The sequence below is a fragment of the Telopea speciosissima genome, chromosome 3, assembly GCF_018873765.1.
Source record: "Telopea speciosissima isolate NSW1024214 ecotype Mountain lineage chromosome 3, Tspe_v1, whole genome shotgun sequence".
Classification (NCBI taxonomy): Eukaryota; Viridiplantae; Streptophyta; class Magnoliopsida; order Proteales; family Proteaceae; genus Telopea; species Telopea speciosissima.
Genome location: NC_057918.1, coordinates 11,908,752 through 11,935,754, shown reverse-complemented (window position 1 = coordinate 11,935,754; position 27,003 = coordinate 11,908,752). Strand labels below are relative to the sequence as shown.

The following is a 27,003-nucleotide window of genomic DNA, read 5'->3' as shown; positions in this document are numbered from 1 at the left end:
CCATTCTCCATTTCACCAAAAACACAAGCACCCTAATTGAAGAACAAAAATCCAACACCTTCCATATCAAGTCAACATTCCACAACTTGATCTGCTAGTAGCAGTAACGAAAAATAGAAAATGTAACCCAAAACATTGTTGAACCTTGTAACAAAATCAAATAAAAACCCAAGTTTCCAAATCCTTTCAGGAGAAGAATCCCCATCCCTTACGGTTTAGAGTTGATTTGGGAAAGAAGATGAGTGATGAGAGATTTTCTTTGCCTACCACTAAAATATAAAAAAATTATTTACCCATAGGTAGTTGCCAAACTCATTTTTCATTCTACAATTGGTTTTTATTTTATTTATTTTTTTATCAAAATGATTTTCAGTAATGATTTTTTTTTAAATTGACCAAAAACAAAATGAAAAATGATACCAAAAAGACCCTAAGAAGTGAAACACTAAACTCAACCCAAAAAATTAAAGAGGCCCGGACTTGGGTTTGGGCTCAATTTGTTTAAAAATTATCCATTTCACAACCTAGGCCTGGCCCGTCTGCAGCCCCTAATGAGTTAAGCATTTTCTTTGTATAAGAATGCTAAGGGGGGCATTCTTTGGGTTTTTGAGGCAGCCGGTGAAAAAAACTATTACTTCAATATCAAGTAGCCCCTAGTAATTTTCCCTTGCCTAAATTCTTTAAATGGGCTAACAGAGTCCACATCCAAAAGCCCACCCAATTATGAAAAGATATAGCTCAGCATGCCTATCCATACCCATTTCATAAATACACGTCTCGATCCCGAAATACCATGAAATGCTTCTAGTTTGAGAGTCCTTGACTCTCCTAACCACACCAAATTTTTTTTTTTTTGGGGTCTAAACCCACAGTGGGGCAAATTTTTGAGGACAGAAAAGAATGTACCGTAAGGAAATTCCTCAGAAACAAGGTCTCTCATAGTCTCATAGTCCCTAATGTGGGTAAATTCACTGCCCATTTTGCAATAAAAGTGGGCAAAGACAGTTTCCCTCCTAAGTCCTAAGCGAAATAGGAGTACAATCGTAAGAAGATCATAACCTCATCATGATTGCCATCTATTTCATGTTTTACCTCCTACCTAAGGGTGCAAGTTTGGCCCGATAAGATTGAGACCGTCCAAGCCCGCGGGCTGGGTTGGTATTGAAATTTCTACATCTAGACTTTGGTCCTAGCAGGCTTGACCCTGTATATATAAATGTAAGGGGAAAGGAACTCTGTCCGGGAGTGTGGCCTATGCCAGCAATCCCATGAGTCTATCTCTCTCCTCCCCATATGAAAAGACACTTTTGCTCCCTTGTTTTGAGGAGGCAAGACATAGACAAATGGGAGTGCAGGCGTAGGCAACACTCCCGGACAAAAAACTACTTCCCATAAATATATAATATATGATTGGGAAAAAAAAGGGTAACCAATCGTGTGGTTCCCATGCCCAAGTACAGGATTTTGCGAAAAGACAGCTCTGGTGATATCGAAAATCCCATTTAAATCAATGCCTTTGTGTGCAATCTCATTGGCCCGCGCGCTGGTACAAGGGCTACACGACAAGTTAGTGTTCTCTTGCTTAGCCCTGAAATGACAAAACAGCCAAGGTCAATTAGGACCAGCCTAGCCCAATTAGACCCGAGCTGGGTTGAATTGAGCCCGATAAGACTGGGCCTAAAGTGAACAAAGAGAATCCGGCCCACCACCTGATTATTAAAATAACAATAATGACAAAGACATTGTTCTTCCCTCGCACCCAATAGGTACTCAGGAAACCCGAGCTGTTAAACTTTAAGATTGGGTCAATCCGGTTCGGCTATGCGTATTGGCCTATAGCTGAACCGGGACGGCAAAAAGTCGCTTAAAGCAGATGCTTTCTGATTATTGCTGTGCAGAGTGGCGAGAAGAGGGAGAGGGATGGTGAGACATTGACGGCCCTCTCCATCTTCAGTTGCTGGTCTCTGCAACTGCGTATAGGTTTTCAGATATTAATTAGTTACATGATTACATCCTTCTCTTTGCTCTCTCTTTATTGAATTGGAGATAACTGGAGTTTTGATGCGAAGATCGAATGCTCGAATTCCGGCAGTCGATTCTGGAACTAAGATGGATTCGTTAATGCCACAGTTTCGCCCCAACGCTGCTCGATCCAACTTCATCTCTCGAATTTATCCAGCGAATATAAAGCGTACTATAGGAAATCTCTGGATCTTCATCGTTCTGGCTGCAATTCTCGCTGCGTTTTGTTATCTGTTCGTTGTCAAGGGATCTCGTAATTCTTTGTTTCAAAAGAAGAAATTTGGTATTGTTATAGACGGTGGAAGCACGGGCACTCGAATTCACGTGTTCAAGTTCTTGATCAATGAGAAGGGAGTGCCACTTTACGACTTTGGAAAGGAAGGATTGTCGTCGTTGAGGGTTAATCCAGGTTTATCATCATTCTCGGCAGATCCGCACAGTTCCGGTGACTCTCTGTTGGAGCTTATAGAGTTCGCCAAGGGGAGAATTCCGAAGGATTATTGGGGAGTTACCGAAATTAGGCTTATGGCGACGGCTGGTCTGCGTAGGCTTGACGTGAATGTTCAGGAACGAATATTGGAGTCATGCAGGAGCGTTCTTAGTTCTTCAGGCTTCAAGTTTCAGAATGACTGGGCTTCTGTCATCACAGGTATGAAGTTTTTATTCCTCATTTCATTTCTATTTCAATGTATTTGAGGTTTTCTATATCCCAAACCGTTTGCATTTTCTAGTAATGTAAAATAACACCAAGCTGTGACGTAAAGCAACACAGAATAGCATGCCTCTCCGTTGTATCAACTGCCAAACTATCAAATAAAACTATAACAACTTTTGCCTTGACAATACCTAGGCACAGTCATCTCTCAAACGGCAAACGTTCTCAAATCATCTGCAACATCATCATCCTGAGAAGCTTGAATAATATCAGTTTGTTTTTGGAGGACATATGGTCTCATTGAACATCACATGTGTTGAGATATAATAAACACTACATGTTTTGAGATATAAAAACGTATTCAACTCGCCGTCGGTATCTTTTATGCTTATAAATATACCCCAATAAGATGCATGGCAGGTAGCGCGGTTCAAATTATTGAAGCTGTAATTCCTCAAATAGGGAAAACATTGTGTACCAAAGACTCCCAACACTGAATAATCTGGCTTCTCAGCAAATAACGCATGAAGTGGTGAATCCATCTAGAGTAATGGAGAAGGCAATCTCTTAATAAGTACAGCAGTGGAGAAGGCTTCTATCCAAAATCTGTAAGGAACTGCCGAGTGATAAAGCATGGCCAGACCGAGCTCTGCATTGTGCCGATGTTTCTGCTCTGCAATGCTATTCTGTTCCAGTGTACCGAACAAGAGAGATGATGCATTATACCATAATGGTGGAGATGATCAATAAACTTTGAATTTGAAAATTCACACCCTCCATCTGAATTGAAAAATCTTAATTTTTCGGTCTAATTGATGCTCAACCATTTGTTGAAACATAACAAAAACATGGTAGAAATCAGATTTACGTTTGAGAGGATAAATCCATCAGTAATGGGAGAATCATCTACAAACAAAACATAATACCAAATTTTTTGCACACTTAAAACTGGAGCATGTCCCCATAAATCACAATGAATTCGATGTAAAGGAGTTGTACTACAAGTAAAAGAGGAAGTAAATTGGAGTTTACAGCTTTTGCTCATTTGACAACTACTACATAGTGTGACTGATTTTGTGTAACAGAAATGCCTCCATTATTGCAAAGAAAATGGGTGATTTTCCCCTGCAGATGCCTCAATCTTTGATGGCATACATCCTCAGATGCTGAACGAAATCGACATGAGTAATGAGCATCAATCCGTGCTCCATCAAATAAATAAAGGCCTGCTCCCTGATGCCAATATCTTCTTTGTTTTGATGTCCTTGATCACAAACCCATGTTTATCAAACTCAAAATAACAGGGATACTCATTGGTGAGTTGTGAAACAGACAGAAGCTTTTCTGTGTTGAAGGTACTAACAGAACATCTTTCAAGGGTGGCATTGTGTTTCCATGCAAAATTTTTCCGGTACCAACATGAGTTATAGGAAAGCGAGTACCATTTCCAACCATTACTGTGTGTGAGCCAGTGTAAGGAGCGAGGTTGCTGAGATTACCTGCCGAATCTGTGATATGAGCTGTAGCTCCAGAATCTGGGAACCACTATGAGTCTTGAGAATTAGAGAGATGCATAGCTGCAAGAGCCTGTGGAATGTCCGCATCTTGGTGACTGTTATCAAACCTGTTCCAACATTTGAGGGCACCATGTCCCAACTTCTTGCAAATCTGACATTTTATCTTACCAGGAGAGAACATGGTAGCAGGGAGATATTGTTTAAACTGAAAATGTGGCAGAAAAGTATTCTTTCCAGTCTTCTTCCTGCATTCTTGTTATCATGAGTGAATCATTGACTGGTTTGCACAAACCCTCTGCCTCTTGAGGTAAAAGAACCCTTTCTCTTATGTTTCTTTTTTCTGTTATCACCATAGAAGGTGAAATGGAAATTTGAGGATTTGGCTTGATGACTGCAAAGTCATCAATCGTGACTTTGCAAAAGAGGAATCAACTCAGCGTAGCAAGGAACTGGAGGTTTAAGCATAGTTGTAGCAAAAGTTTCAAAAGTCGGTCCAAGATTTGTGAGGAGTTAAAAAACCTTCTGCTGATCTGGCATTGATTTGCCAATAGCATTGAGTTGATCACATATGGTCTTGAAATGAATGAGATAGTTAGACAATGGTGTGGAGTCTTTCTTCTTCAAGAAATGCAGCTTTTTAAGAAGCTCAAATTCACATACCTCAGATGCTTGTGAAAAAGCTGTTGATAAAGTGCTCCATACTTCGAAGGATGTTTTAAGACCGACTGCCAAACCAAGACCTCCTTTGAGAAGGTTCCTGTTATCCAAGCTTTAACCAACCGATCAGTTCGAATCCAGGACCCAAAGATTGGATTCAGAGTCCTCTTTCCATCCGAGGTCTCAAATTCCCAATCTGGTGCTAGTATGTCGCCATTAACGAAGCCGAGTAGATCTTGACTCTTGATCAGAGTAAGAATTTGTGTTTCCCAGAGCAAGTAATTAGCTTGGGTGAGCTTCAATGAAACAAAATTCACAAATTGAGGTAGCAAGGGTACGGATATGAGGAAAGGGTGCGGGAGCTTGATGATTCCTTGAGCTTGACTTCTAAGACCAGCTCTGGAACCATAAAGAGATTCAAAAATGTTTTGGTTTGCTATCTCACTTAGCGTGTGAGACAAGCAAGAATAACCCTTTTATTTATAAGATAAAGAAGTGAGGTGGTTACAACATTACATTTAAGTAGGAAAAAATAAAACAATTGCGTAACAAACTAACTACTTGTTAAACTAAGTCCTAATTGATTAACAACTAATATAACCAACAGTCTAACAGGAGCAACTGTCTTTACAACAGTCTAATAGTAGCAATTGTCTTTGCAACAGTCTAACAATAGCGTAGCTTCTGGAACTTCTAATAAATTAAGAGTCCGTATTGAACTATTTGCATTTGGCTGAGTTTACTTGTCTTTGAGCTGATTTGGCTGGACTAAGGACCATGATGGGCTGAGCATAGTTGTCAAGGCGTTGCCTAGGTGTCGCTTAGGTGACTGCCTTGTCTTCTAGCCGCCTTGACAACTAGTGTCGCCTTGGTCGCATAGGCGAGCGTTTTGGTTGACTTGGTCAACTTGGTCGCCTTGTTGATGTCACTTTGTGTCCAGGCCCCCTCCAACGCCTTGGTTCACCTAGACACTGTGACAACTATGGGGCTGAGCTTGATGGGCTTCTCATCATGAATCTCAATGCAAATCCAAAATATGCCTTGATCTCTACTAGTATACCTACTGAACCTGGTGCAGACCTAATAGGTTAGCAAGCCAAGATCGAAACTGGTAGTGGATAGGGGCTTGACTGAAATGGGTTTGATTAGGTTAAGATTGATTAGGATGGTTGACTGCTGATTTTGATGGAGGTAAAGAAAAGCCACGGCTAGAGGGTTATAGAAAGAAGATTATGTATGGGGTTTAAAGGCAACAAAGGGTTGCAAAGGGAAGAAGGGTGCAGGGACAGAATATAGGATATCTTGATAAACTTACTTGCAGATTGACTACTGTAGTTGCTGAAGGAAGCTTGAAGTTGAAGATGATAAAATAAAGAAAAGATAAATTCAGACAACTAGAGTCCCACCTAGGCCACTTGATAAATTTACAAGCAAAGTTCTCATAAGAGAGGAGACAAAGTCTGTTGAATAATTCTGGAATGGCTATAGCAGGCCTCCACGATTTGAATTTATAGGGAGAGAATATGCTCAGCCCAAGAGCTGGATACATGAATTACAATAAATAGACTGTTGGAATTCCCAAGCAAAGTGGAATTCCAACACCTAGAAACAATCCCCCAAAAGTCTAGATACTTGTTCCAATATATAGGAACTACAAACAAGAAATAATAAATAAGGAAACATTAAGTATGCCTAGGAATATGAAGAGGCATAAACTAAAAACCAGCCTTTGTGGGGCCACTTTACAGCTCCAAGGAATCCATGTTTTGGGCTGGTTGGATCCAAAGTAAGATTTAATTCTTGCTGGGCCCAATGGGGAATTTGGGCTGGAATTTCTTCCTGGTCTGGGCCTTAGGCTGCTGCTGATGGGCTGTGGGCTTGGACTGGGCCTTTAGCCGAGTATATTTTTTAGCAAAAGAATGGTCTGGCCTCCTTGGTGCTGGTGGATCAGTAGGATGCCCTGTATCAGAACCTAAGACTGTCCAATCACCCCTACGACATGATGGATGGCGGGCTGCATGATACAAGAAATGGATGCTTTAGCTAAAAATTATACCATGACATTAGTTTCTCACGAGACCCACATGAATTTGGTCGAATATCGTTGGGTATTCAAAACCAATTTTGGGTTGATGGTTCATTAGAACGCCTCAAGGCTCGCTTTGTTGCTAAAGGCTTCACACATAGAAGGTGTTGATTACGTGGAGACTTTTAGTCCTGTAAGTAAACCCGGTTTTATTTGTTTGGTAGTTGGTACAAATGCTGGTCACTTCAACAGCTTGATATCCCAATTGCATCTTCATGGTTGCTTGTCCATACCTGTGTACATGAGCCAGCCACTGGGTTTTGTGGATTCTTAAAATCCTCTTGCGGTTTGCAAACTTCAGCGTGCTTTATATGAGCTCAAGCAGGCGCCACGGGCTTGGTATGATAGATTTAGTGATTTTCTTCTATCATATAGATATTTTTGCAGTATATCGGACTCCTCTATGTTTATCTATGACATCATGGCCGACTTTTGATCCTATTATTATATGTTGATGATATTATCTTGACCGGCAACGATACTATGTTCTTAGATTGTTTTATGATTTGACTGCTGTGTTTGCTATGATTTGGGTCCTCCACATTATTTTCTTGGCATAGAAGTTTTACACACTTTCACAAGGTCTCTTTCTTACCCAATCTAAGTATGCTGCTGACATACTTGAGAATTTTCATATGCCTGCTCTCAAGCCATTGTCTACTCCTATGGGGGTTCCCACCACCACCTCTGCTTCGCCACCATTTTCTGATGTTACTCTCTATCGAATCATCGTGGGCTCTTTGCAATATCTTACTATTACACACCCGGATTCATCCTATTCTGTTAATATGGTTTGTCAATATATGCATGCTCCAACTATTGCTCATTTCAAGATGGTGAAGCGTATTCTCCATTATGTTCGTGGCACCCCTACTTATGGTCTTCGCATTTTCAAGGATAGTTCTCTTGATCTTTTTGCCTTTCCCGACTCAGATTTGGCTGGCTGTTCTGTTACTCGGCGGTCTACAACTGGCTTTTGTATGTTTCTTGGCTCCAATTGCATTTCTTGGAGTGCTAAGAAACAGCCTACTGTTTCCTACTCTAGCACGGAAGCTGAATATCGTGCTATGGCTTCAACGACGGCTGTATTAACATGGTTATCTTTCTTATTTTGAGAGATTGGCATTCCTCAACCACACCCTGCTATTTTGTTTTGTGACATTCTGTCAATCTAGTTTTTCATGCTCATACGAAGCATATTGAACTCGATTATCACTTTGTGCGTGAGAAGGTGTCTCTAGTCTTGGCAATATCATTACTCGTTATGTTCCTTCCCATCGCCAACTTGCTGATATCTTTACTAAGCCGTTGACTCGCCGGGAATTTGCTGGTACCTGAATCAAACCTTGCTTATGGTCCAAACCACAACTCTATTTGCGAGGGGATACTGAAATTTATGATGAGAAGCCCAACAAGCTCAGCCCATCACGGTCATTAGTTCAGCCAAATCAACCCAATGATAAGTCAACTCAGCCAAATGCAAATAGTTCAATACACACTTCTGATTGATTAGAAGTTCTAGAAGCTACACTACTGTTAGACTGTTGTAAAGATAGTTGTTACTATTAGACTGTCGGTTATATTAGTTGTTAGTCAGTTAGGACTTAGTTTAATAGGTGGTTAGTTTGTTAAGCAGTTTAATTTTTTCCTACTTGGATGTAATGCTGTAACCACCTCACCTCTTTGTCTTATATATAAAAGGATTTTCTCATTGACACCCCTCAAGTTGTCAAATAAGTTGTAACCTTACTTTTTGCCCTTTTTCATAACACAATTTTTTTTTTCTATTAAGGGTAATAGCGTCATTTCCTATGTATATACTTGAAAATTGTGTATGATAATGGCATAATGATTTGTCATTTTCAAATTATTTTTGAAAACCCTTTATACCCCCATTTTTATTTTTTTTTGGGAATAAGACTAGGGGCAATTTAAAGGTGTCAAGTTCTAAATACAGCTATAGAGGTGTCATTCAGACACTCCCATATCTAAAAGGGATTCCTGCTTATCTCACACGCAAAGTGAGCTTGCAAACCAAAACATCTCTAATTCTTTTTAAATAACACTCTTTCTACTATCCATCAATACGTTTCACGGGCTTTGCCTCACTGAGGATGTGGGAGATCGTATGCACAAATTTGAGGAAAGTGATGATAGTTTGTGAATCGAGGCAAGTGCCTGAGTTGACATGTACCGTTATATCTTTACTGAGCAGTAAATGTTGGTTCATGGTATGGTAAAAAGTTTCCAGTAAAGACACTCAAAGCTGGGAGCTCCTTGATAGGTGATGAAGCTTATTCTGTGATTATATCTTTCAGTACACGTTGAAGATTATTGCACATCATCAAAGGACACATGACTTTTTATAGGTAACCATATCTCTTACATTGTGGATTTTGATTAATTTCATGGAGGTAAGAAAATAAAAAAGGTGATCCATAACTATACCACTAAAATCTAAGGATCATCGATGTCTTACAAATGCTTGCAATTTGCAAAGGGTGCTTTGCTCATTTTGATGTGCTAAATTTTGTGTTGTTTTGATTATTTGTGTAATATGTTTATTGATGGATTTCTATCATATATGCTTGAACATCACACAGGTCCTACTTTCCACAGAATACATCCCACGTTTACTTATATCGAGTTTGTAATAGGTTATAGTTTTAAATTTTGACAAAATTTCTGAAATTTTGCCAAAATATTTTTGTTTTGACCGAAACTGAAATGAAATACTAGTTGAATTATGAGGAATTCTAGATTTTGTCAAACTTTCAATGAACTTTTGAACATTGCCCATATACGAAATCAAAATTTTGTTTGACTCATTTCGTTGAAATTTTAAGCTTTTGCCCGGGAGCTCCAGAATTGCTAGCAAACCTCCATTTGGTGGAAAAATACTTAATTTTTTTTGGCCGAAGCAAGGCTGAAATGGCAATTTCTAGATTTTTGCCAACATGGACCAAATTTCAATGGGATTTTGGTCATTTCGCCGAAATATTTTGGTTTTGGCAGGTTCAAAATCCCACTGCAATCCGAAATTCTTAACCTCGGTGACAGTGAGACCTTATGTTCTATATACTAACTCATCCACTCTGCAAAAATGGGTAGTTGTACCTTGTAACAAAACAAGATGTAGGAAAATTTTATCTTGTCATTTATTATGAATTAAGCCTACCATCTAAATAGCTAATGTAAGATTATGGTGGAAATAGGCTCAGATGAAGGTATATACGCTTGGATTGCTGCAAACTACGCTCTTGGCTCTCTTGGAAGTGATCCTCAGCAAACAATTGGGATAATTGAACTTGGTGGGGCATCTGCTCAGGTTTAGTTTTCCTTTCTTTTCTTTTTTTTTTTTCCGGTCACTTCATGGGAATTTTGTATTGTTATGTTTGGATGCATGATAATACTAGCAAATTTTCTTTTTCTTAGATAATAATTAGCGTTTGAGCTTTATTCATTAATGATTCAAAGGAGTCAAAGAGGGACACCACACACACACACACACCCAAAAAAACAAAATGATTCCTCTTCAATATATATGAGATTTTTGTTGAATAGTATTTGACTCCCTTGTGAACCACCAGAGGAGTATTTGTATCACTCTGAATAACCTAGACTACACATGGGAGCCATGGGATTTGCCACCTTACAATTATGTCAAACGTGTACAATCTTACTAAATAGCAGTGATTAGGTTAACTTTTGATGCAGCACATTTACGCCAATTTCTTCTTATTCGATGAAACAAAAGGAAAAATAGAAATGTCCTTTCTTTGTTTCTACTTCTTAACTTTATATATATAGCAAACATCAAGTTTGGAGTTGGGGTAGCATAGATACGAGGAAGCTTATGCTGACATCATGTACACTCAAAAAAAGAAAAAAGATGCACATGGTAATAGTAGTTAAAGCTTCAAAGTAAAAAATCATCCTTTTTTATATATATACATTGGAATTTGACTACTTTAGTCAGCGAAAATTGAAATTTCTTTAGTTTTTCAATCAATTGGATTGCAATTTCATTACCAAGCTGAGGCAAGAAGCGGTTGCATCTTGATTTCTGATAATTCACCATAGTCTTTTCGTCTTTATGATTGTATATAATGCATGGTTGCATAGTTGCATGGTTGCATAGTTGTCACGGCATCACGTAGGCATCCAGGCACCCTTTGCTGGAAAGGTGCACACAGCACATAGGCGATGCCATGCTGCTTGATAGTGTCACTTTGATTTCTTCCCTTCTCTGAACACCTAGAATCGCCTAGATGCCGTGACAACTATGCATCGTTGAGCTTATTGGCCAAACAATTCATCAAATCAGTTTCTGCATTTGTTGACACAATAACTTATGTATAGATTACTAGCTCAGTGAATATATACACAAGAACTTATGTGTATAGAGTTTGAAAATTCAGGGGCTTGCTATCCTCACTTCCTCAGTTCAAAGATGAGGGTAACATTGATTTCCCCCCCCCCCCCTTTTTTTTTCTTTCTTGAATACAGGACTTCTTTGTTTTTTTTTTTTTTTACAGTCAAGGCCTTCACATTTTTAATAACATTTTAGTAAAAAAAAGAGAGGCAAAAATTACTTCCTTTTGGTTTTGGACCTGTTTGCTTGTAAAACCCAAACTGACATTTATTGGCGACTTTATTTCTTTGATTTCAGTCAAATCGTGTTTTTTTTCCTACTTTGGTCATTTTCAACTGATATCAGTTAAATAATTTAGACTTTTATCTCTGTCAAGACCAACAGGTTGAAATATTTGGTGATCTGCCAGCTTCTTCTTCATGACAACTCTCAGAAGAGAAGAATACAAGCTCTCAGAAATGTCTCTGGAAAGGGCAAATCTGTGGAGAACACCAAAGCTGGAAATAAATATCATATAATGATCTATCTGTGCTCACTAAATGGGGGAAGGTTCTCTTTGTCCCAATGTCCATGTTTTTCCCAAAGCCATGTCTTGTCATGCTTTCTGTGGATCTGATTTTTCAGATTCAAAATTGTGACACATTTTCTGACATCTACTTAAATGCTGAACATTGTTTGCCTGATGATCCAAACATATCAGGTCGTAGGTACGGGTAATCCCAACATTTTCAAATTTTTTTATTTTATTTTCACAACCAGAAGCCAAATATCGTAGCCCATTACAGCCCTTTATTTCTCTACTGAAATTGCATTATTAGCAATCCTTCTCTTTACGTTTAGGGCTGATGAAGAAGCAGCAAGGGAACCTGACATAACTGTTGATCTGAAACTGGAAGCCCTTTATTTCTCTACTTAAATTGCATTATTAGCAATCCTTCTTCCTATTTCCAAAGTTGAGCCTACTATTTCTGTTGGAATATGTAATCTAGAATACTGTGGAGGTATGCTGGTCCTTTTGGGGTAGTTTTATTCCTAGGTTATTAGGTTTAAGTGGCTGCTCTTATAGAGTCAGCTAGTTAGGGGTAATTATGTCTACAATTGACTATGTGGGTTTAGTCCCACATCGCCTAGTTCAGTCCTTTGTAATTTTTCCCTCTATTATAAATAGAGGAGTTTATCTATCAATGAAATATAACATTATTATTCCATTCTCTTATTCTCTCATTCTCTCATTCTCTCATTCTCTCTTTCTAACCCACGATTATCTAACAATTTCCCATCCCTTAATTTATGGCCCTCTATAGCCCAATTGACCTTCCCAATTTGGTCTTGTCTTTATTAACCATCATCAACCATGATGAATCCTGTTCTTTGATAAATCTGCTATGCTTTGTTTTATTGAAAGATTGGTTGCTGACTTGTAGAGCTCATGGTAATGGCTCTCATTAAGAGTTGGGTTTGGAGGACATGAAATATGCTGAGTAAGGATAGAACAAGTAATAGGTGCAGGAGTAGAATCACAGATTTCCCCTTATTTTTAGCTGAAGAGAGCCCTTTCCTCCTGTTTTTTTAAGAAATAAAAGACCAAAGAAAACATAACCTAGGGTTTGTAAAAGAAAAACAAAACAGACCAACTCTACTCTACCAAACTAAGCTTTTTTCCCAAGTAAATGGGTTTGTCTACCTTGTTCCTATTTCGCCATTCAACTCTGTTTAAATCAATGTCTGTCATCAATGCTAAAGTTTTGGATGAGGGTCATCGTTGGCATCCATGAACACCTGTGCTGCTGCGTGTTCATCTTTTAGGTGAGTTGATCTATCATTATGGCAAAGAGATTGTAGGATGATGAAGTAGGAAGAAGATGAGAAAATCAAAATGACTGAAATTCTCTACCATTCTAATATGAAATATTCTTTAGTGATGTGCTTCTTTCTCAACATGATATGGGGATCAGTTTTTTTTTTGTTCTCACCTCATGGGGATACATATTATTGTTCTTTTTCCGCTGCCTGGGCTTTTCCTCATAAAAAACTTAGGAGTCCAGATAATTTGACATTGTGCTTATTGATTCTTAAATGAGCTATCTTTTATTCTCTTGAAATATAAGCTGAACTTCTTCTAAGAAAAAAATTAACTGTGTGTGGAGCAGTTAGTTTGATGCTTTTTATATAAAAAAGGGACAGAGCTTGGTACTTATCCCCAAAAGAGAAAAAGAAAAGAGAATCTTTCTGTGAGCATAGGAAACTAAATTGATGTCTCTACTATATGACGAACTGTCTGATTTTTCTACCTTGATAAATGTGTACCTTAGGTCCTTATATATCTTTTGAATTATGGTTTTGCTTGAAAGTTAAATATTTTCTGCATACTCTGTAAATATTCAATGGACGAAATACAGAATTTCTATTTTAAATAGATGAATTAATTTCTTTCCAGGTTACATTTGTTTCAAATGAGGTGCTGCCTCCTGAGCTCTCACACACGCTTACATTTGGAAAGTTCAAGTACAATCTCTACAGTCACAGCTTGCTTGATTTTGGTCAGGTGATTTCCAGGACAAACTAACTAATGTTCGGTTCTGTTTGTATTCTATTTATTCTGAATGCCTGTAACTAGCAATGCCAGTGAATTAACATGGAAAGTACCAGTTTTGGCAAAGAGGAATTTGCTTTTATGAGTCAAGAAGTAAAATGTTGTTCCTGACATCATTTCAAAAATATTTTGACCTGATGTATTCTTTAGATTTCCAGTTCTCTCGGTTTGCAAATTAAGTGTTATAAATCCTGAACCAGCCCATCTTGTTGAACCAGTCAACTAGGAATAGGTTACTGAATCACTTAATATTGATGGTTCAAAAAGTTGAACTAGCCCAGTTAACTGACTTGTTCAGCCTTTAGGAATTGGGATGAAATATTTATTGTAACACACAGATTAACAAGGGTAGAATAGGGAAGAAGAAAATAAAAAATGACCATAAAAAGAGGTTTGTCTCGTTTGTTTGTTTCCTCTGGCTTTAAGATTAGTAGAACGAAGACGGAGTACATGATGTATAATTTTAGTCATACTATGATGGACACTGACATGGTACATATTGGGGAAAGAGAGATACCGCAAAGTGACCATTTTAGATATTTGGGGTCAATCTTAAATAAAGAAGGTTACATAGAGTAATGTAGTCCTAGATTGGTAGGAGACCAACTAGAAGCCAATAACCAGGATCTGCTATGAACTGGGTAATTCGGCTAGGGCAAAAATAGGTAAAAGTGTGAAATTAGGGTTAGGGTTTGAGGGGACCTAGGGTTTGGTGGTAGAGTTATGTCAGGTTGTTGTAGGGGAGTCTATCAGTGAAGGTCTCGTTAAGTTTTAATGGTGTTAAGGTTGTAAACTTGAATTGGGAGCAGGTTAGATTTAGGGTTTCGGGTTTTTGAAAAGGTGAAGATGAGGGAATCTAGGGTTTAGGATAATAACCTAGGGCTGATACCTGGATCGAGTTTCCCTTATGGTGAGAGGAGAATTTGATCCCAAAAAAAGGACTGATTTTGTTGGCTGGTTTGGTCTGGGCAGAATTAGGTATTGGGAAAAGGTTTAGAGATGGAGGGGATGCTAGGGTTTGGGTGGTTTGGAGGATTAGAAGAAGAAAGGTTGGGGTTGGGGATGATTCAACTCACTGTAGTTGCAGAATTTCCTTGGCAGCAGCTTGTTTGATTGTAAATCTTGAATAAAAATCAAAATTTGAAAGTAGAGCTTCAAAGGAACCACCCGGGCTTCACACCGCAAGGTGTCGATTGGATCAAACACCAATCCCACAATTGTTGGGATATCTACGCATAAGGGAGAAAAATAGTCCCACATCGGATATGAATGGGAATGTGGGTGGGTTAATAGGTATTTGGGCACCCTCTCCTTAACGGCTAGCTTTTGAGGATGAGACCCAAGTTCCTAACAAGTGGTATCAAAGCCAGGGCGTGGAATTTCCCATTTGGCCGAGGGTTCTCTGGTTTGATCTCAGGCTCCACGTCAGCTCCCACTTGAAGGGGGAGATCAGGATCTCAGGCTCCACGTGTTTGCCTTCCACGTGGAGGGGAGATTGTTGGGATATCCAGGCATAAGGCAGAAAAATAGTCCCACATCGGATATGAATGGGGATGTGGGTGGGTTAATAGGTACTTGGGCACCCTCTCCTTAACGGCTAGCTTTTGAGGATGAGACCCAAGTTTGCTAAAAAATTATTTATCCACCCGTGTCCCCCTTTGGATAGTCCGCCGTGTTAGAGCCCCTGTATGATATACATATTGTTTCCTCTCTTTCCTACAAGGTCGGCCTTTTAGAGGAAGCAGTTCCAACATGGTATCAGAGTAGGCAGGAGTCACGGTATCGAGTCCCCCTAGGAGCGGGCAGGTGCTAAAAAATTATTTTTCCACCCATGTCCCCCTTTGGATAGTCTGGCGTGTTAGAGCCCCTGTATGATATACATATTGTTTCCTCCCTTTCCTACAAGGTCGGCCTTTTAGAGGAAGAGGTTCCAACATGAACCACCCAGGCTTCCCAACGTAAGGTGCCAATTGGATCAAACACCAATCCCACCAGCCTTGATCAAACACAAGACAAAAATCTCCAGTGGAAAATAAGAACAGCAAAAGCTTTTTATTAATATCAAAATTCGTGTTCTATACTTGCCCCCCTTACAACCTTATATAAAAGACTAAAAAATAGACTCTTACAATAAAAAGGAAAGGCCTAACCCAATCCTTAACCTATTAGGTAACTTAAACGGACTAGGAAACTGAAATAGACTCAAAACAGAGTCCTAATCCAGCCCCACAAACACTGAAAAGAAAACTACTAAAATCTATGCAACCTAATTACCCATATTTTAGGCCCATAAAGTGGCCTATTACATAGAAAACCCATGGAATCAAAGGCCCAACATGTATATATCCCAACCCAAAGCTTATTTTCAATAAAAAGTTCTTTAGGTGATTAATCTACATCATAGAGGATGAAGTGGAGAGGTACGTCTGGAGTGTTGTGTGACCGATGTATCCCTTTAAAGCTTAAAGGAAAGTTCTATAGGATTGTTGTTCGACCGGCAATGATGTATGAGGCAGAATGTTGGGCTGTTAAGAAGTGTCATTTTGAGAAGGTATATGTAGGAAAGATAAAGATGTTGAGATGGATGTGCGGAAATACTAGGGAGGATAAAGTACGGAATGAGCGTATTAGAGCTGACTTGGGAGTTGCCCCGATCAATGACAAGATCCGAAAGAGTCATTTGGGGTGGTACGGTCATGTTCAATGGAGGCCTACGGTCACGGATGCCTCAGTAAGGAGGAGTGATATGATCCCGATTGAAGGAGCTAAAAGAGCTAAGGGCAGGCCTAAAATGACTATAGGAGAAGTTGCGAGGAAGGACATGCATAGTCTAGGACTTGTATCAAGTATGACCTTGGATAGAGCCTATTGGAGGGCAAGGATCCATGTAGCATATCCCATTTAGCTGAGATTCTCCTAAACTGCTGGGTTGTACCTCTTTCCTCTTACTTTCCTCTTTCTTTTTTTCACTTTTGTTCTTTTTCCCATCTTTCATTTGTCATTTTCCAATTTTTACGTCTCATCACACTTCCCATCCCTCTTTTCCCCATCTCTTCATCCCCTTCCAGTGTTCCTTACGTTGTTTTAGTTGGATCCATGTATCCGACCCCATTAAGTTGGGATAAGGCTGAGTTTGTTATTCTTGTTATTGTTGTGTTTGGTGGTTGGGGGGGGGGTGGTCAGAGTGAGGCATCTGGGAGTGAAAAAGCCTTTGGGTGTAAGATACTCTCTCTCTCATCAGTCAGCAATTGGCATAGGAGTTACTAACTCTCTCTTTTTTTTTCCCTCCTTGGCAGAATGTTGCATATGATGCATTAAAGGAAATGCTAACTTCAAGAGATCATAAGCTGTGTAAGTGTCCATGCATTTTTTGAATACTCTGGAGCATATTCGTTTTGCATCTCATATTTCAGTAAAGCAAATGATTAGTTAATGGGTGAGAATTGGATACTTAGCAAAGTTTTTCAAGAGAATGGCATGTTTACATGAATTAATTTTTTAACTTTTCTCTTTTAGTTATGCATGAAATGTATATCGTTGAAGCCATTTTTAGAAAGCTTTGTACTTATGATAAAGCATACTGAGATTCAACAACCACAGAAAAAATATTTAAGAAACTAGAAAACCAGCTTTTATGGCTGAGGGAGTATTATTCATCAAAGTAATTCCAATTACTATACTTTGGTATCCACTTATATTTATGGGCTGTCAAAATATGTCCCTTATTTTTTTTTTAATATCCTCAACAACCTTTTCATATGAAGAAATTATCTAAAAAACTAACAATTTTAGGTAAAATAGAGTTTCAAATGACTTTTTTCTTGTCACAAACTGACCAATGGTGATATCTTGGCCATAACTTTCTTAAGTCATCTCAGATTTGAAAGGTTATGAATTTTTCCTAGAAAGGAATTTTTTGACACCAACCAACAGATGCCAAATAGGGAACTTCCACCTTTCTAGGGCATAAAGATAAGTGATAGAATAGCACTTCCTAAGTTGTATATTTTGCTAAATAAGGCTTTTTGTGGAACTAAAAGAATGCTATTTAGCTCTTTCTTTTGGATGCATAGTTAACTTGAATTACATTAAGAAACCACAGAGGTTTAACTTTTCTAGATACTAATGACTTGCAATTAAGGCTTTCATGGACCACAATAACACATTATTGACTACTATATTTGTACTGAGTAACTTGAACTATGTTAAAAAAACCATGTCAGACTCATATTTGTCAATTCCCTGGTGGGCCCAAATTGTATATTGTGAAAATTAGAGTGCTGGGCTTCTCCCATCTAAACCTAAGTCCTCACGGATTTTGAAAAGTTGGGCCTCCTTTGTTCCCCCTGGTTCCGCTCCTGGGTTTGTGTCGTTCAACCATGTACTTAGGAGTTAGGAAGGACCAATAGCCCGAAAAGGGAAGACTAAGTTTAGGCTCATGAGGAGGCCTAATCAGATTTTGACATTACTTATCTACAATAGTTTTGTGCAGTCAAGCATTTTTCTTTGCTTTTTACGATTTTTACTAAATTTCTCTTCATGGTATGATTATTGTTTTGTATTCAGAAGTTCTCACCTTTCTTCAGCCAAAAAAAACCCATATTCAGAGGTTCTGTATTATTTCCTTAGATGTAGATCTTATGGTTATTGGGGCATTAGTGCGTTGATTCTGAAATTCTATTTTCATCTTCCACTTGTACGCAGCTGTAGAATTTTCTTGGAAAGGAATATCTCTAGATCCCTGTACTCCTAGGGGGTATTCACATAGCATGGAGTCATCGAACCTTTACCCCGGTGCTCTGGATAGGAAGAACAAATACCTCCGTACTCTTCATGCTAAGGGAAACTTCTCAGAGTGTAGATCTGCTGCATTAATGTTATTACAGAATGGAAAAGGTTGTGAATTCCCTTGAAGTTTGCACTGTTGTAATAAAAACTCCATTCTTCACATTTACTCAGTAAGTCTTTTTTTGATCCGGTATGCAGAGAAATGCTCCCACCAGCATTGCAACCTTGGGTCAATCTTCATACCACCTCTTCAGGGAAAGTTTTTGGCCACTGAAAATTTCTTCTACACATCAAAGGTTCTACTATCAATTTTCTTTTGGTTTTAATTTTCATGTGGGCTTAAATTAAAAACTAATTTGGATTTATTTATTTACTGATCAGATCTGATGCTTCCTAAAACTCCTTGTGTCCTGTCAGGATCAGTGTAGCGTTGTGCTTGGTATGGGACTGCTTATATGATTTCTAAGTCTCTATTTCTGGTTTTTTTTTTTTCTTTCTTCTGCTTGATAGTTCTTTGGGTTGGCCCCGAGGGCTTATCTTTCTGATCTGATGTTGGCTGGAGAACGATTCTGTGGAGAAGATTGGTCAAAGCTGAAAAACAAGTACAATACTCTTGAGGAGGAGGATTTACAGCGGTATTGCTTCTCATCAGCATATATTGTGGCCCTACTACATGACAGTCTTGGAATTGCTTTGGATGATAATAGGTATTATTTCTCATGCTCTTTACCACCTTTGCCCAGAAGAAAACCAAAACTTAGGCCTTGTCCTGTGATCCTCCACATACCTCTCATCTTTCTCCACTAAGGGCTAAACACTATATATAGTTTTCATAAGTTAACACTGTGAGATCTATAACTTCTGCTACTTTCCCAACACTCCCCACCAAGATTTCCCATCCATTTTTTTGACAGATGTTTACTCACTTCCGTTACCATCCTCACCCGTAAGCCTGCTAAGTTTTATCTAATGCAACCAGGTTTCCCACAGATAACAAATAACTCAAAATTTAAGTGAAAAGGATTTCTCTGGAATTTCAATTTAGAATAGGGATAAAACATGATCACTTTGCAATGTAAGGGGCTTGTAAGTAATTATGAACAATGTTGTCCTTACTTGTAACTCATAAATTTGATCATCCCCAACCTCTCGACCATACAGTAATGGCAGTAAACAGGGTCTAGTTTGACTGAAAGAACTCTCTCCTCACTACTCCAAATCTCATGAAACTTTTGGATTGAGTTTGTAATCCCCAACGCTATCGATCCAAGTGATATTCAGTCGAACCAGCAACCTTCAAGTCGATAAAAATTTCCTGAAATCATAGTTGTCACGGCGTCATGGCGATCCAAGTCGGTGGAGGGGTGTCTGATCGATTTATCGACACGTCGCCCGCCATGGTGACCATAATTAATCTGAAGTTGTAAAGGAGGGGCAGAACTATAATTTAATGGAGTTAAAGAGAAAACTGAATAGGTTAAACAGAATAGCAATAGAGAATATAAGAGGTTTTATATAAATAGTATAAGTTGTCCTTACTTGCAATTTTAAAGACTAAATGTCTTCTTCAACCTTGCAATAACACGATAGAAAGATAGGCAGAGAGGCGGTGAACTGGAGTAGTTCCAGCAGAGGAAACTCCTTATGAAGACGATTCTCCCTACAATTTCTGGAACAAAATCGCAGCACCAAGGTCTGCCGATCCCAATGAGAAATAGCCCCAAAATTCTACTAGCAACCGAATGGTGAGATCTGAAATCAGATCTGGCGGATGTCTTAGTTGCAGGTTACTAAACCAAGGCTAAAATAGGAGATCTTGGGAAGCAGGGAGTGGGTCTAAGGTTGGGGAAGAAACAAAAAATTAATGAAGAGGGAAAGAGAGGCAGGAAGAAGAAATCGAAGAGGGAAAGAGAGACAGGACGCCATGGCGTAGGTCGATATGCACAGACCTCCAGCGCCAGGATGCCATGGCGACGTAATGTAGTCCTAGATAGGTAGGAGACCTACTAGGAGCCAGTTCAACCAGGATCTAATCTGAACAGGTCATCCGAATGGATGAAACTTGAGTTTTATGTCAAAATTAGGGTTAAAGTTAGGTTTAGGTTAGGGTTGTCTTATATAGTAATGATGGGTAGGTGTAGGGAAGTCTAATGGTATAGGTTTTATGATGTTTGAGTGAATGGAAGTAGGTTAGGTGAGTTGGGCAGCAAGATAAGGTTATTTGAGACAATTCCTAATGGAGGTAGGAGAAGGGGATTCTAGGGTTTAGAGATATGATTAGGTTACTAATTTCAGAATTAACATGTCATGAAATCAACTACTTATTTTGAGCATGAAATCAGAATCGAGTATGGTTGAAGGTCTGAAACTGTGCTTTAATGGAGGTAGGGGCAGAATGGGAAATATGAGAATATATTCAAATCAGGCCACAGGAATTAGGTCCAATTTGAAACACTTCCCAAATTAGGGTTAATAGAGGTATAGTGAAAATCTGAGTTCAATCAGATGGCCGGTTTGGTAGATCTCAAAAATCACCTGGTATGTGACCTTCTAGAAGGAAGAAGAATAGTTGCAGAATTTCTTACTTGTTGCAGGTCTTTAATGGTAGCAGCTTTGAAGATGAACAATGGGGTCTCCCGATCTTCACGATGCAAGGAGATAAATAGCAGCCCTCCCGATCTTCACGATGCAAGGAGTCGATTGGAGATCCACCAATCCTTTCCACCTTGAGATCCACAAGGATATACACTCACAAAGAGCAGCAGCAGCAATGGCAGCAAGCATAAAGCTAATTTTTATTAATCAAATTCGTATCTAATGCTGGCCTCCCTTACAAATTTATATAGAAGACTCAAAAATAGACGTAGACACTAAAAAGGAATGGCCTAACCTTATCCCTGACCTATTAGGTAACTTAAACTGACTAGGAACTAGAATACTAAAGGAAATACACTCAAAACATGGTTGGACTTATAGAGTCCTAATCCAGTCCAACTTACATCACATGACCACTTAAGTTGTCATATGACCACTTAACCGAGTCACATGATCACTTAAATTGAACCAATTGGATGCAACCAATTTGAACCGGTTCAATTAAAAAACATAAAAATAAACTAAGTATTGGGCTAATCCCGTATGCAACCTATATACCCATATTTTAGGCCCATAAAAGTGGCCTATTACATTAGAAACCCATGGGATCAAAGGCCTAACATGTATGTAACCCAACCCTAGACTTATTCCCAATGAAACAAGCCCTATTTGGTGATAAATCTGCATCACGTCGATATGGCGACGCCATGACAACTATGCTTGAAATAAATCCAGGCGGCAAGATTAGGTTCAGAGGTGGTTTCAGCCTTGGTTCTTACAACATGGATTGTTTTTGGGAACAAGGACCTGGGATTGAAGTAGCTGAAAGTAGGACTAACACCCAGAATCTTAAGGAGAAAAGGAAAGGAACGAATAAGATCAATCCTCGCTTATTGGACTGCTAGAATTACTAATCGTAGTAACAGGGAAGAAAATAAACAGAACATCAGTAATAGAGAAAGAATAAAACTAGTAAGGGAAGGAGAAGGTTTGGTCACACCTGATGGAGAGGAGAGGGAAGAGAACAGGAAGAGGGGGATAGAACATTTGTGCAACTCCACAGTCTGTGAAAATTAAGCTCAAAGCTTCAAACTCAAAGTTTATTTAATATTAAATCTCTAATCTCAATTTCAATCTCGATGGGTGGTTACATAGATAAGGAAAAAAAAAACAAAGAGTCCTCTTCGGAATTCTAAAACAAAAGGCTGAAACCATCTGGAGCTCAAACTCCTAACTTGCTACAACGACCACAATGATAAACATCAAATGAAAAATTAGTCCCAAACAAAGGAACAAACTCCTATATACCCCTATGAGACCAAAACCCAGATTTGGACCTGGTTCTTCCTGGGTCAGGTTGGTCCAGCCTTGCAACCACATCAATATCTCTGCACTCTGCAGCTGCTCAATTATTGTCTGCCACTGAAGCTTGGATGATATACAAAGACTAATTCACCTCCTTTTGAAATTAATGAAGCTTTCCTTACATAGGGCTAACTTCATTCCCATTCTTTCCACCATTTGAAAGGTCTGGAATACTCTCTCTATTTCTAACCAGAAAACGATCCAAAGAGCAAAGAGACGAAAAAGAATGAGTCAAATTATAAATATTATAATGAATTTTGCACCCCCAACACTACACCCAAATAGGATGTAGGATGCTTACCACAATTCTTCATTTTAAAGCTGAATACAAAGCTCCTCAAGTCTGCCGAGTGCCACTTGTCCAATAGTTACAGCTCAACTCTTTCCCAAAATTTTTCTTAGCCTTGAAACTTTTTCATAACAATTCAGTAGGTACAACTCTATGCCACCTGATGCTAAGGATAGAAAAGGAGTGAATAATCTACAGACTAAATTAAAGCCACTTCAGGCTCTATGGTGATTCTATCCTTTCCAACTCTGAACTGTCTGAACATATTCCCATTGAGATTTCTAACATTCAGCCTGCACAATCCATCACGTGCACAAATGAAGAAAAAGGGCTACAAGGGATCTCCTTTTCTGATACCCCTTGAACTGTCATCAAGAACCAGTTTGCTCTCTGTTCTCCAAAAGTGAATTTGAATGTAGTGATGAATCACACCTGTAACCAGGATCTCCATCATGTCACAAACCCACTCTTTCCAATACTTAATTCAACACTTCTCAACTAAACCTTTTTACATCTATCGGAAAAAAAATGGCTTTTCACAATTAAATGGGGTCAACCACAATGATTCTGTTCTGTCGTTAACCCTATTTAAGGTCATCTTAATTGTCAAGCCTAGTAATATCTTATCTTACTACTTCCAAGTCACATTTGATATACTCCTTTGTCTTTTAAAACCCATTCTTCCTATGTGTGCCCAAAAAAATCTGAATCCAAGTGCTTCTACCACTATGTCCTAGTTATTAAGCCCCTTTGTTACTTATTCAGAAAATGAAAAGAATCTGAACTCAAGTGATAGTAGACTGTTATGTACTAGACTGTCCCAATCTAACTTCCATACACTAAATTGAACCATTAGACACATAACAGACCACCATGCTTCCGCAACCGTCTTCCTCGGTGGCTCTCACCTTAGAAGGTTTATGTCTGGCAGCAGGTAGCCATTTCTTAACAGCTTTCACTCTACTCCAGATAGCCCTCTCCTAGGTAGCCCTTTTTGTGACTTGAACCTGTGACGTGATGTCTGTTTCTGATACCAAATGTTAGGTACTTGACCAATAGGCCAAAAGCTCCAGAGCTGATGGAACTCGTTAAATCAAGCCCTTTAACCTATTCCATACTAGGCTTGCCCAATCTAGCGCCCATTCACTAGATCGAACCCCATTAGGCACATAACAGCCTTATTGAGTATTGACATTATTTTACAGACCAACCCAACTTCTCACCAATTTTCCATCGATGGTCTCAGTACACTCGCTACCAAAACTCAATCTGCCCCTTGCCTTTCCTTTATTAAAGATACCTGCTTTCTTGGGTTAACCTGTGGTAGCACCTTTCTTTAACCTCATGGACTGCACTTTTGACAATTTACAAACTGCCTCCCCCCCCCTCCCCTTCAAAACATAAAAAAAGGGGTTAATGATGGGTGGGTGGGGGGACCCATTATGGGCCTGTAGGCCTACTCCTCTCCTTTTTTTAGGGTTTGAGACGTAAAGGTGGTGTCTGCATTGGACTGTGAGAATAAAAAGGGAATACCCAGTGTATGAGGCACCCGCCACTGCGGGGTCTGGGAAGGGTCATATTGTATGCAGCCTTACCCCTTGCATGAACTGTGAGAATGATGTATCATTTAGCACCTTTAAGTGCCAGCATCATATCACACACAATAATGTGCTGCCACCTTTTGTATAACCCCATAGTGAATACATCCGCGTGATTTAGCTCCTCTATTGCTCTGATTGCCCCAAGCAACTCCTAATCTATGAAGGGCTCCAAGCCTTCGCTTGTTTCATGAGAAAATCTGGTACAAGTGTGTACCATCCAATTTTGGTCTTTAAGCTTCTGACTCTGTATATTACTGTATTATACACCTGACACATTCATGTATTCCTTTATCCTCCCCCTTCTCTTGACATGCTTTGTACCTCTTCTTCCCCAAGTTCACGCTTCTTCATCCACTTGTAATTCTGTGAAAGAGTCCAGTGTTCATCTCATTCAACCTCCACCTCTTGATCTGCGTCTCCAATTTATTTCTTCCATCTTGCGGGTCCCCCCCCCCCCCCCCTGAGTTCCTTCTTTGGCCCTGTTCTTACTGCTGTATCATCCTCCTCTGAGCCTTCCTCCCATTCTTTCGGGATCCAACTGCTTAATCTGAGTTTACAGCTCTTTCCTTTTCCCTGTTAAGTTTCCCAACTCCGCCTTGTGCCACTTCTTTATAGTTCAATCATTGATTGCTCAAACCTGAAGGATGACCTCCGTATCTTAATTCTCCCCCCCCCCCCCCCCCACTTCAAGCATATTGGGACATAGTCCGAATAGGCCTTGGTCGTGCTTCTTGAATGAGCTTCGGGTTCATCTCTCATGAAGAATTTACGTTGAGAACCTGTCAATCTCACTAAAAGGTTTGTCTGCTTTACTATTTGTCCACTAAAGGAAACCTACTAACTCCTCCTTTTTTTCGAAGTCAGAAAGCTCTCTCATCCTTCCTGTTATTCTTCTAGCCCTTTTGTTTTCATGTAAGATCCTTATGCACTGAACTCTTTGATTGGAATCTATGGTTTCCCTTCTATCCTTCTTATATCAGTTTCAGGTTTTTTTTAACCATCTTCTCTGTGGTCTATATGAATCTCAAATATGTTCAGTAGTTTTAAGGAATAAAAAAATACTGAGAATATCTTCTACAGGTGCAGTGCAGTGCATTGGAGAAACTATGCCAATCTGGATTGGCCCTAAAACATTTGGTTTGGGCCAAGGCCCTACCCAATTAATCAACACCTCTAGGACATCAAGATGAATTGGGAATTTCGAGATTGGGATTTGATGGTAGAGAAGAAAAATCCAATGCGGTATGCTTTTAAGCAGCTGAATTTCTTTTTGACCTAGAAGCTTGCATTTTCACTGGTTGCCACAGACTTGGGGAGTGACAGGTGGGGAAGGAGTATCAGCAGTACTCCTAATTGGTTTTGTATAGAATGAAGGTTATATTAGCATACGTTGAAGCCTTTGTCCATTCAATATGAGTGCACCCCTTTCTTCTGGTCGTCTCACCTGCCACCCTAGTTGACAATTAAGATGAAGAATGCTGATAATGAACCATTAACCTTAGTAGAAAACATTATTCACCTTGGGACCTTAGCTCCTCCCCCCAAACGTGGCTCCTGGTAGTCAGCTGTCGGGTTCGAATGCTAGAAGAATCTATCCCAGAGAACATGAGTTGCCTGTTGCCCTCATTATGTTTGCAGTAGCATGTCACAGTTTAAAGTTTTGGCCATGTATATTTGTGTGCGCAGTCCTTTTGATTAGAAATTACTATTGAACAGGATTAATTTTGCAAATAAAGTTGGAGACATCCCCCTCGATTGGGCATTAGGAGCATTCATCTTGCATAATACAGACGACTCAGGTGTGGGACAAAATGATTGGATTGCCACCATTATTGTTGAGGACTCATCCACTTTACTGTCTCTCATTGTTGTTGCTGCTATATTGATTGTTACGGTTTGGTTCGTTTCAAAATGGAGGAAACCGCAATTGAAGACAATATATGATCTTGAGAAAGGGCGTTACATTGTTACACGTGTCAATAGATGATAGCTTCTTGAGAGAGATCAGCACACCCCATTTGTGGGTTTTGTAAATGGGGAGGAAGATAGCTTGTAGTATTGGAGCTTATTAATTATGTATCTTTCCCCTATTTTTGGTTGCCCAAAGCAACCCTCTAGAAACATCGGAATCCATGGAGCAGCTTGGGTCTTAGGTTATTATGTTCTCATACCATAGAGACCGAGGGTTGGGGTTGTAAGTGTAAAGGAATAGTTTCCCAGTATAAATACCAGTAGCAGTCTGCAGGTGGAACACAACATTTGACTTTTTAGGGAGGGAGTAGTAGGAAGGAACCAAGAGGATTCTTCCCAGAGGACTGGTCACAATGGTCAATTATGGATCCTGTTCAGCGATTATTTTATTACACCCTGATGGGGCTGTAAACTTGTGGGAACTTTCACTGTAAAATAGATTGCACGATGGTGGATTTATCAGGCACTATTAACAAGGTTTTCGAACAA

At 39.3% G+C, this 27,003-nt stretch overlaps 1 protein-coding gene across 3 annotated transcripts; it reads left to right on the top strand.

The window, feature by feature from the left end:
• Positions 1–1,880: 1,880 nt before the first annotated feature.
• On the top strand, positions 1,881–27,003 carry LOC122655790 (probable apyrase 6). Of its 3 annotated transcripts, XM_043850127.1 has the most exons (9): positions 1,881–2,671; positions 10,153–10,265; positions 13,750–13,857; positions 17,202–17,256; positions 18,610–18,801; positions 18,892–18,989; positions 19,204–19,400; positions 26,260–26,377; positions 26,461–27,003. In XM_043850127.1, exons 1-9 carry the CDS (start codon positions 2,062–2,064, stop codon positions 26,485–26,487), a joined length of 1,518 nt encoding a protein of 505 aa, XP_043706062.1. In that variant the 5' UTR covers positions 1,881–2,061; the 3' UTR covers positions 26,488–27,003. The 3 variants fall into 3 exon arrangements, with proteins under 3 accessions (XP_043706062.1, XP_043706061.1, XP_043706060.1); XM_043850126.1 differs by having other exon boundaries at positions 17,202–17,247; positions 26,260–27,003; XM_043850125.1 differs by having other exon boundaries at positions 26,260–27,003.